General features: G+C 42.9%; 1 protein-coding gene across 2 annotated transcripts in view; it reads right to left on the bottom strand.

Moving 5' to 3' along the window:
- LOC128596871 (tripartite motif-containing protein 67) overlaps window positions 1-12,294 on the bottom strand; it is a 68,274-nt gene that overhangs the window by 21,791 nt on the left and 34,189 nt on the right. For both annotated transcript variants that reach the window (XM_053606693.1, XM_053606694.1), the window contains exon 2: window positions 7,164-7,259. In XM_053606693.1, the coding sequence (XP_053462668.1) occupies window positions 7,164-7,259 (96 nt within the window). The remainder of the gene's footprint in view (window positions 1-7,163; window positions 7,260-12,294) is intronic.

Here is a 12,294-nt window from a genome sequence, read left to right as displayed (position 1 = left end):
TAGCATTTTTCTCTTTCCTCTCTACTTGGTGGAGGTGGGGTACTGTGTCTGATCAGGTTAGCAAAGAGCGGCTGACCTCAAGGGAACCACCCAACTGGGCACCCCCAGAAGGTGGGTTTTTTTTAAGGTTGTATCAAAGTACCCTACTGTACACCTATATTGCTCTGTCTCCCTCTTTCTGTGCCTCTCTTCTTTTTGTCAATATTCCTTTTACCACCCCCTCTCCTTTCTCTATTTTTTTTTTCTCTTCTCACTCGGTCCTCCTTTCTTTCATCCCTTTCTTGCTCTTCAACCTTCTCATACTTCTGGTCCTGTACCAAAAGGACTCATCGAACCCTTAGTCCACAGGCACGAGAACTTAAAGAGCAAGAGGAAGTGAAAGGAAAATTAGGGCAAGGAAACAGATAAAAGAAATCACTCATGAGGAGAATCAGCAGAAAACACCAGGCAACATGAAGAACCAGTCCAGAACAACCCCACCAAGGGACCATGAGGTAGCTACTGCATAGGATTCCACCTATAAAGAAATGTTAGGAATGACAGAAAGGGAATTTAGAATACACATGATGAAAACAATGAAAGAAATGATGGAAACAATGAAGGAAACTGCTAATAAAGTGGAAAATAACCAAAAGGAAATCCAAAAACATAATCAAATAAGAGATGAACGATATGAAGAATATAGAAAGGATATAGCAGAGCTGAAGGAACTGAAACAGTCAATTAGGGAACTTAAAGATGCAATGGAAAGTATCAGCAACAGGTTAGACCATGCAGAAGAAAGAATTTCTGAGGTAGAAGACAAAGTTCTTGAGATAAGTCAGATAGTAAAAGAGGCAGAAAAGAAGAGAGAGAAAGCAGAACGTTCACTGTCAGAATTATGGGACTTTATGAAGCGTTCCAACATACGAGTTATAGGAATCCCAGAAGGGGAAGAAGAATGTTCCAGAGGAATGGAAGCCATACTAGAGAATATTATAAAAGAAAATTTCCCAAATATCACGAAAGATTCTGACACACTGCTTTCAGAGGGATATCAGACCCCAGGTCTCCTCAACTCTAACCGAGCTTCTCCAAGACACATTGTGATGAACATGTCCAAAGTCAAGACAAAAGAAATGATTCTGCAAGCTGCCAGGAGTAAGTGCCAGTTGACCTACGGGGGCAAATCCATCAGAGTGACTGCAGACTTCTCTAATGAAACTTTCCAAGCAAGAAGACAATGGTCATCTACCTTTAATCTACTTAAACAGAACAATTTTCAGCCCAGAATTCTGTACCCTGCTAAGCTTCAAAATTGATGGAGAAATCAAATCATTTACGGATATATGAACATTGAGGAAATTCACCACAACAAGACCAGCTCTACAGGAAATACTTCAACCTGTTCTGCACACTGACCACCACAATGGATCAGCAGCAAAGTAAGAACTCAGAAATCAAAGGACAAAACCTAACCTCCACACTGATGCAAAAGATAAAACTAAGCAATGGACTCTTACAAAATAAGATGAATAGAATACTACCACACTTATCAATTATCTCAATAAATGTTAATGGCTTGAATTCCCCACTGAAGAGACATAGATTGGCTGACTGGATTAAAAAACACAAGCCATCCATTTGCTGTCTGCAAGAAACACACCTGGCTTCAAAAGACAAATTAAAGCTCTGAGTCAAGGGTTGGAAGACAATTTTTCAGGCAAATGGAATTCAGAAGTAAAGAGGAATTGCAATCTTATTTTCAGATACATGTGGATTTAAAGCAACTAAAGTCAAAAAAGACAAAGATGGTCACTTCATATTGGTCAAGGGAAAAATACAACAGAAGATGTTTCAATTCTAAATATTTCTGCACCCAATTTAAATGCTCCCAGATTCTTTAAACAGACCTTACTTAGTCTGAGCAATATGATATCTGATAATACCATAATAAAGAGGACTTTAACACTCCTCTTACAGAGCTGGACATATCCTCTAAACAGAAATTAAACAAAGATATAAGAGGTTTAAATAAGACCCTGAAACAACTGTGCTTGATAGACGCATATAGAACACTCCATCCCAAAGATAAAGAATATACATTGTTCTCATCACCCCATGGAACATTCTCCAAAATTGGTCATATCCTGGGACACAAAACAAATATCAACAGAATCAAAAGAATTGAAATTTTACCTTGTATCTTCTCAGACCATAAGGCACTAAAGGTGGAACTCAACTCTAACAAAAACGCTCAACCCCACACAAAGGCATGGAAATTAAACAACCTTCTGCTGAATAACAGATGGGTGCAGGAAGAAATAAAACAGGAAATCATTAACTTCCTTGAGTATAACAACAATGAAGACACAAGCTACCAAAACCTGTGGGATACTGCAAAAGCAGTTTTGAGAGGAAAATTTATTGCTTTAGATGCCTACATTTGAAAAACAGAAAGAGAGCGCATCAACAATCTCACAAGCCATCTTATGGAATTGGAAAAAGAAGAACAATCTAAGCCTAAACCTAGTAGAAGAAAAGAAATATCCAAAATCAAATCAGAGATCAATGAAATTGAAAACAAAAGAAATTGAAAACATTCAGAAAATTAATGAAACAAGGAGTTGTTTTTTTGAAAAAATAAATAAAATAGATAAACCATTGGGCAGACTAATGAGAAATAGAAAAGTAAAATCTCTTGTAACCTCAATCAGAAATGATAAAGGGGAAATAACAACTGATCCCACAGAGATTCAAGAGATCATCTCTGAATACTACCAGAAACTCTATGCCCAGAAATTTGACAATGTGAAGGAAATGGATTAATATTTGGAATCACACCCTCTCCCTAGACTTAGCCAGGAAGAAATAGAGCTCCTGAACAGACCACTTTCAACCACTGAGATCAAAGAAACAATCAAAAATCTTCCAACCAAAAAATGCCCTGGTCCAGATGGCTTCACTCCAGAATTCTATCAAACCTTCAAGGAAGAGCTTATTCCTGTACTGCAGAAATTATTCCAAAAAATTGAGGAAGAAGGACTCTTCCCCCACACATTCTATGAAGCAAACATCACCCTGATACCAAAACCAGGAAAAGACCAAACAAAAAGGAGAATTTCAGACCAATCTCACTCATGAATATAGATGCAAAAATTCTCAACAAAATCCTAGCCAATAGATTACAGCTTATCATCAAAAAAGTCATTCATCTTGATCAAGTAGGTTTCATCCCAGGGATGCAAGGCTGGTTTAACATATGTAAGTCCATAAACGTTATCCACCATATTAACAGAGGCAAAAATAAAGATCACATGATCCTCTCAATAGATACAGAAAAAGCATTTGATAAAATCCAGCATCCCTTTCTAATTAGAACACTGAAGAGTATAGGCATAGGTGGCACATTTCTAAAACTGATTGAAGCTATCTATGACAAACCCACAGCTAATATTTTACTGAATGGAGTAAAACTAAAAGCTTTTCCTCTTAGAACTGGAACCAGACACTGTTGTCTTCTGTCACCTTTACTATTCAACATAGTGCTGGAAGTTCTAGCCAATACAATTAGGCAAGACAAGGAAATAAAGGGAATCCAAATGGGAGCAGAGGAGGTCAAACTCTCCCTCTCTGCTGACGACATGATCTTATACTTAGAGAACCCCAAAGACTCAACCACATGACTCCTAGAAGTCATCAAAAAATACAGTAATGTTTCAGGATATAAAATCAATGTCCACAAGTCAGTAGCCTTTGTATACACCAATAACAGTATGAGAAGCTAATTAAGGACACAACTCCCTTCACCATAGTTTCAAAGAAAATGAAATACCTAGGAATATACCTAACGAAGGAGGTGAAGGACCTCTGTAAAGAAAATTATGAAATCCTCAGAAAGGAAATAGCAGAGGATATTAACAAATGGAAGAACATACCATGCTCATGGATGGGAAGAATGAATATTGTTTTTTTTTTTTTTTGTAGAGACAGAGTCTCACTTTATGGCCCTCGGTAGAGTGCCGTGGCCTCACACAGCTCACAGCAACCTCCAACTCCTGGGCTTAAGCGATTCTCTTGCCTCAGCCTCCCGAGTAGCTGGGACTACAGGCGCCTGCCACAACGCCCGGCTATTTTTTGGTTGCAGTTTGGCCGGGGCCGGGTTTGAACCCACCACCCTCGGTATATGGGGCCAGCGCCTTACCGACTGAGCCACAGGCTCAAATGGAAGAACGTACCATGCTCATGGCTGGGAAGAATCAACATTGTTAAAATGTCTATACTTCCCAAAGCAATCTACCTATTCAATGCCATTCATATCAAAATACCAACATTATACTTTCAAGATTTGGAAAAAATGATTCTGCGTTTTGTATGGAACCGGAAAAAACCCTGTATAGCTAAGGCAGTTCTTAGTAATAAAAATAAAGCTGGGGGCATCAGCATACCAGACTTTAGTCTGTACTACAAAGCCATAGTGGTTAAGACAGCATGGTACTGGCACAAAAATAGAGACATAGACACTTGGAATTGAACTGAAAACCAAGAAATGAAACTAACATCTTACCAGCACCTAATCTTCGACAAATCAAACAAGAACATACCTTGGGGGAAAGACTCCCTATTCAATAAATGGTGTTGGGGGAACTGGATGTCTACATGTAAAAGACTGAAACTGGACCCACACCTTTCCCCACTCACAAAAATTGATTCAAGATGGATAAAGGACTTAAATTTAAGGCATGAAACAATAAAAATCCTCAAAGAACGCATAGGAAAAACACTGGAAGATATTGGCCTGGGGAAAGACTTCATGAAGAAGACTGCCATGGCAATTGCAACAACAACAAAAATAAACAAATGGGACTTCATTAAACTGAAAAGCTTCTGTACAGCTAAGGAGACAATAACCAAAGCAAAGAGACAACAACCTACACAATGGGAAAGGATATTTGCATATTTTCAATCAGACAAAAGCTTGATAACTAGAATCTATAGAGAACCCAAATTAATCCACATGAAAAAAGCCAACAATCCCATATGTCAATGGGCAAGAGATATGAAGAGAACCTGCTCTAAAGATGACAGACGAATGGCTAATAAACACATGAAAAAATGTTCATCATCTCTATATATTAGAGAAATGCAAATCAAAACAACCCTGAGATATCTAACCCCAGTGAGAATGGCCCACATGACAAAATCTCAAAACTACAGATGCTGGCGTGGATGTGGAGAGAAGGGAACACTTTTACACAGCTGGTGGGACTGCATACTAGTACAACCTTTCTGGAAGGAAGTATGGAGAAACCTCAAAGCACTCAAGCTAGACCTCCCATTTGATCCTGCAATCCCATTACTGGGCATCTACCCAGAAGGAAAAAAAATCCTTTTATCATAAGGACACTTGTACTAGACTGTTTATTGCAGCTCAAGTTACAATTGCCAAAATGTGGAAACAGCCTAAATGCCCACCAACCCAGGAATGGATTAACAAGCTGTGGTATATGTATACCATGGAATACTATTCAGCTATTAAAAAAATGGAGACTTTACATCCTTCATATTAACCTGGATGGAAGTAGAAGTCACTATTCTTAGTTAAGCATCACAAGAATAGAGAAGCATGAATTCTATGTACTCCAATTTTGATATGAGGACAATTAATGATAATTAAGGTTATGGGGGCGGGAGGAAAAGCAGAAAGAGGGATGGAGGGAGGGGGTGGGGCCTTGGTGTGTGTCACACTTTATGGGGGCAAGACATGATTGCAAGAAGGACTTTACCTAACAATTGCAATCAGTGTAACATGGCTTATTGTACCCTCAATGAATCCCCAACAATAAAAACAAAAAAAGACCAAACAATCCCATATATCACTGGGCAAGAGACATGAATAGAACCTTCCCTAAAGAAAACAGATGAATGTCTAACAAACATATGAAAAAATGCTCATCATCCCTAATCATCAGAGAAATGCAAATCAAAACTACCCTGAGTACATCACCTAACGTCAGTGAAAAGGGTCCATATAACAAAGTCTCAAAGCTGAAAATGCTGTTGTGGATGTGGAGAGAAGGGAGCACTTTTACACTGCTGGTGGGACTGCAAACTAATACTACCCTTTTGGGAGGAAGGATGGAGAATCCTCAAAGAACTCAAATAAGACCTTCCATTTGATCCTGCAATTCCATTACTAGGCATCTACTCAGAAGAAAAAAAATCCTTTTATCATAAGGACATTTGCACTAGGCTGTTTATCACAGATCAATTTACAATCAACAAAACGTGAAAACTACCTATATACCCACCAACCCAGGAATGGATTAACAAGCTGTGGTATATGTATACCATGGAATACTATTCAGCCACTAAAAAAGATAGAGACTTTACATCTTTTGTATTAAATTGGATGGAGGTGGAAGACATTCTTCTTAGTAAAGCATCACAAGAATGGAGAAGCAAGAATCCAATATACTCTATTCTAATATGAAGGGGAATGAACAAGTGGAGAGAGGGGAGGAGGGAGAGAGTAGAGGGGTCACAGTGTATGGCACAAATCTTGGGGGCGGGACACAATTATAAAAGGGACTTTATCTAATAAATGCAATCAGTGTACTCCCAAACAATAAAAAAATAAATAATTTTAAAAAGAAAGGATGGATCTTAAGGTCTGATTGGTCCCTTTTCTTTATCCAGCTGCAATGTCAATGCTTTATCAGTCCCTTATCTGCATGGACAGCTCCTCCACACATGCTTATCCACATGGAAGCACACGTGTGTGCTCTTTCCCTACAGACAGGGCTCCCTGAGGCCAGAAACTGTGCCTCAGTGATCTCTGCATCCTGTGCTGGGCTCAGCAAATGCATTCATTTAGTAAGTGATGCATTTATGATCACATGGGCATATCTGGGTACAAGGGTGCCATAAGCAGACACAGCAACACAGCACAGGACTACACAGCTATGCAGAATACCAGATCACAGCTCTGTGCTGCACTTCTAATTGTCTCCACCCAATATTTCTTGCCCATAGTGGGTGTTAAATGCATGTCAAAGGATTGAAGACTGCACTGTAGTCTGCTTATCACACATATACACCCAAAAGTGCTTCTTTTTGAAACACTGCATCGTTTGCAAATTTTCCACCCTAAGTGCATCTCCCATAGCCAGAGCCATACTTACCTGGATCTGCTGCAGTATGTTCTTGAGCTGGACCAGAAATTCCTTCGCTTCCTTTGCCTTATCTGAAACTCCATTTAAGGCCTGAGATAGCTGCGCCTGAAAAAGACATCATGTATTGAGAAGAGCCCCTGGGGTCTGAGAGTCACACAGCTGGCACTCCATCATAGAGCTTCTGCTCCTACAGGGGATGGAGCAGACCCATGCACGTGCCATCCTCATTGATGAAGAGACCACTACACACTCATGGTCTTTGCAATGTTTGCTTGCTTTTCCAGCAGTGGCTGAGTGTTGAGTGACTGGCAGACACTCTTCTGTCTGGCTCCCAAAGCTGGATAGAGGTAAGGAGCACCCAGCAAATTGGATGAAGCCACCAGGCCCACTTTGATGTCTGCAGAGCCCAAGACAAGAAGACAAGTGGAGACCTTGGTCTGCCCTTACCTGTCACTCCCCATGGCAGTTCTATCCCTCATCAGAAGGTGTTAATGTGTGGACATCCCAGACCCCAGACTCCAGGCCATACTCTGTCCACTGCATACTTGCACAGTCACCTTGTGGCCTTGGGTGCACCTGGTGTCTGTTCCCACTCTTTGCCCCAGGGACGGGGTGTAGCAGTCACTGAGGGGCTCTGCTGGCTGAGCTCAAACCTATAACCTTTGGCATCTGGTTTCTCTTTGATGAACTATATGCACACACACTCTAATTTGTCTTTTAAATTCTATTGAGCATATGGATGACTTTGATTTTTAACACGAGTCTCATCTTTCAAATTAAAAAGTTGAGGGTGGAACAACAGGGAATCAGAAAGGCCAGGATCTCCTTCTGCCTACCACCCATCCCGCAAGTCTCTGTCAAATGTCACCTTGTCAGTAGGCCTATGCTCACAACCCTATAAAATAGCCCTCTCCCAACCTTGCCTTCTTCCTAACATTCATCACCACCCAATCTGGAAGATTTGTTTACTGCCTCTCTCTCCTCCCTAGAATGTCAGTTGCCCAGGACTGGGACTTTGCCTGGATGGTTCTAGCTACATCCCAGCCCTGGACCAGTACCCGGCACATGCACTAAGTAAATATTTGCTGAATGAAGGAATTGGTGAATGTGATTCTTGAGAGCACACCAGTGGTTCTCAGTGTGGTCCTGGACCAGAAGCATCAGCGTTGCCTGGGAACTTGTTAGAAACACACAGTCTCTGGCTCCACCCATATCTACCACTCCAAACGGTGGGGGTGGGGTGGTGGGGAGGGGTAAAACGCAGAGCCCCCTGGGGGATGTTTAATTTCTTATTAAAACCTTCCAACTTGTTTTAACATCTCTGCCGGGGGCTCTGATGCAGTCTGCACCTCGCTGGACTGCACAAATGCAGACTCGGCGGAGAACTTGTGAAAAGCATGGTAAATGAAGCCATGGGGTAGGTGAGAAAACACTGAGAGGAAGGGATGTGGACAGAGAAGGACAGAGCTGTGGACACAGGTGCACCCACATTCAAGGGAAGGCCAGGATCTTGGCTGTCTCGCTGAGACAGAGCTAAGAGCCTCAGACTGATACTAGGTTGAGGTGCAGCTCCTCGGAGAATGTGTCCCTACTCCACTGGCTTCCCCACTCCTAGCCCCAGCCCAGCTGGTTTAGGCCCCTCTACCTCATAGCCCACCTGGGGTATACCTTCCTTTCGTGTAAGCACCTTGGTGGTAAAACACCCAGGGGTGTGCTGCTCTGCCTAGTAGCCATTGGGGCTACTGAGCACTTGAAGATGCAGCAGATGTGACTGAAGAGCTGGAGTTTTACATGTTACTTAGTGTAAGTTGCAACTGCTCCCCCAAGAGCACAGGTCTTGACACCCATCTATACCATGTAGGCCACATTCAGCAGGATTCCCAAAGAGTCTCTTGGGACTGTTGTCACATCCTGTCCCTGAGCAAAGAATCTTTCATGAGTCCCTGAAATCTCATGGTGAGTTCCTCAAAACATTGACATACTTACTGATTAACACGTAACCTACCAACCTCAAAAAGGACACTGGTTTTTTTCTGAATCATGAAGCATGTTGTCATCTTTTGCCAATGATTGTACCTTCAGCACTATATCCTCCAAAGTAAAAGGACAAATTTCTTATTAAAAACTTCCAACTTGTGACAGGCCTGGGAACATGCCTTTCTTTGTTGCTATGTCTTCCCCAGGCCAATCCTCCCATCTAGCTTCCAATAAACTTTTACCACATTAGCTTCAACAGCCTTAATTTCAGTCCACACATCCTTAGCCCCCACTCTCTGGTTCCCCCTTCACCTCCTGCCATGAGTAGAAGCTCCCCAAAACCCTCACCAGAAGGAGGTGCTGGTGCCAGGTTTCCTGCAGAGCCTGCAGAGCCAGGAACCACATACACCTCTTCTCTTTATAAATAACCCAGGCCCAGGTGTTCTCTTACAGCAGCACAAGCAGACTAAGGCGCATGGCCTTTGGTGTGTTAACACAGAGAGCTCTGATGTATCTTCCCCTTTGCATAGGGCACTAACCCCACTGCAGGGTCTCCACCTTCATGACCTCATCTAAACCTAACTGCCTTCTTAAGCCCCCACCTCCTAAGCTCAGCACATTGAGGATTAGGGCTTCAACATGTGAATCTGAGAAGGAAGCAGACACTTGGCCTCCCGCTGACTACACAGCTCACAGTAGAGAGAGCATGTTTTCATCTCTGCATTTCTACCCAGAAGCACTGTGCAAAGTAGGACCTCAAACACTATTCTTGGCTGAATGCAAATCAAAATTATTGCTCAATGAATGGTGCATGCAAAGAGTGGGACAGATCCCAGCAGGTCCATTATCACTGTTAGCGCCTTCCTGGCAGTGTACAACAAGCTTGCTTGTGCCTAAGAGGCCAGGTTAGTGAGGGTTAGGTACCCCCTGCCCAGCACCCGTGGCCAGCACTGCATTTCCTTAGCAGTGCCAGTATCCCAGGTGCCCAGCCCTCCCTGGAACCTGCTGCTGACCTGCTTCTACTTGGCAAGGAGACCAAGGAGGTTGGCAAGACATCTGAGGACAGAGTGGTTTTGAAGGCCATCTGTGACCTCAGGCCTGAAAGGGGAGCAATCCCACAGCTCAGTGGGCACTGCTCCTAGGCCCTCTCCACTCCCCACCTGATTTCCTCTCCGCTGCTTCTTTCTATCCACCCAGAGAGGTCACCACAATGCAAACAGCCACGAGGCCAGCGTGTGCTCAGCTGCATAAAGGCCCCTGTATCCTGGGCTGCTGGCTGTAGAAGAGCCCTGGACAGGCAGTGTGCAGGGTGGCTGCCATTGAAGGATGTCCTCACAAGCACATAGCCGACCTTTCCTCCCTTTCAGGTCCCTCGTGTATGAGATGACCTCTCTTCACTCAGGGAGCAACAGACCAGATTATACTAGTGGGAAAGGAGCAAAGGTTTCTGGAGCCAAGGAACAACTAACTTCCTTATCGGCACATGAGGGCTTTACACATCATATTTTGCTTCAGCTTTTTTTTTTCTTTTTTTTTGAGACCAAGTCTCATTATGTCGTTCTCAGTAGAGTGCTATAGCGTCACAGCTCACAGCAACCTCAATCCCTTGGGCTTAAGCGATTCTCTTGCCTCAGCCTCCCAGGTAGCTGGGACTACCCGCCACAACGCCCAGCTATTTTTTTGTTGCAGTTGTTTAGCTGGCTGGAGGTTGGAACCTGCCACCCTCAGTGTATGTGGCTGGCACTGTAACCACTGTGCTAGGGGTGCCAAGCCTGCTTCAGCTTTTTGGACACACGCTTCTTTTTATTTTCCACAGGGAGTATTTCAAGAATTCTCAGAAGATGCTGAAAAGTGTCCCTTTCTGGTGTGCAGGAAGACCCTGACACCCTAGGAGTGAGATAAATCAGTTTGTCTCTGTGGGTGTCAATTATACCAAACTCCAGGAAAGAATGAAACTATCCGAACAGAAGATATAAATTGTGGTTGAATGCATTTTATTTTATTTATTTATTTATTTATTTTAATTTTTGGCTGGGGCAAGGTTTGAACCCACCACCTCCAGTATATGGGGCCAGCACCTTACTCCTTGAGCCACAGGTGCCACCAGAATGCATTTTAACGTGTATCAAAAAACTGACGTTTATGCCTTTCTATTCCTTTCAGGTTAGAATTATGTTCCTATAAAGTCTCTGAGTTTAGCCAAACAGCTTAAAAGCATTAAGTGCTTCCTCACTGGGTCGGACTGGCAGGAGGCCCAGCAGGAGGTCTTTACCACCAGTTCACAGGATGTCTCCTGGGTGCACTGGAGACCCAGTCCTTCAATCTGTGCTTGTGTTTCAGATGGTGTGAGCAATAGTGCATTATATGAGAACTCTGGGCTTATGGGATTCAAATCCTGGCTCTGTCACTTTCTAGCTTGTGTTTTAAGAAGACAATTCATTTCTTTAAACTATGGTAACCATTCTCCCTAAGGCGGGAATAATAATAATAACCCCTACCTCATAAATGCTCTTACTACTATGCTTTGTGATATAACCCAAGCCTTTTTTAGTTCCTCTTTAATTGTTCCATCTGGGTTTATGATCTATGAATTTCTCTAAACCACCCAACTGGGACCCACCTATATTTTCAGTCCATACAGCCTCTCAGATAAACCTCATATATTTGCTGTGGTCTCAGTGGAGAAGCCGTTATGTCAGCACCTTTTAAATTTGGTTCCTGGCTTGGTGCCCATAGTACAGTGGTTAGGGCATGGGCCACATACACTGAGGCTGGTAGGTTCAAACGCAGCTTGAGCCTGCTAAACAACGACAACTGCAAAAAAAAAAAAAAATAGCTGGGCATTGTTGTAGGTGTCTGTAGTCCCAGCTACTTGGGAGGCTGAAGCAAGAGAATTGCTTAAGCCCAAGAGTTTGAGGTTGCTGTGAGCTATGATACCACAGCACTCTACTGAGGGTGACATAATGAGACTTCGTCTCAAAAAAGAAAAAATTTGGCTTGGTGCCTGTAGCTTAGTGGTTAGGGTGCTGGCCACATACACTGGGGCTGGTGGGTTTGAACCCTGGCAGAAGCCTGCTAAAAACAATGACAACTATAACAAAAAAATAGCCTGGCATTGTGGTGGGCACCTATAGCCCAGCTACTTGGGAGGCTGAGGCAAGAG

The sequence above is a fragment of the Nycticebus coucang genome, chromosome 10 (genome assembly GCF_027406575.1).
Source record: "Nycticebus coucang isolate mNycCou1 chromosome 10, mNycCou1.pri, whole genome shotgun sequence".
Classification (NCBI taxonomy): domain Eukaryota; kingdom Metazoa; phylum Chordata; class Mammalia; order Primates; family Lorisidae; genus Nycticebus; species Nycticebus coucang.
The sequence above is the reverse complement of the archived record's forward strand: the minus strand, read 5'-3'. Positions and strand labels throughout refer to the sequence as shown.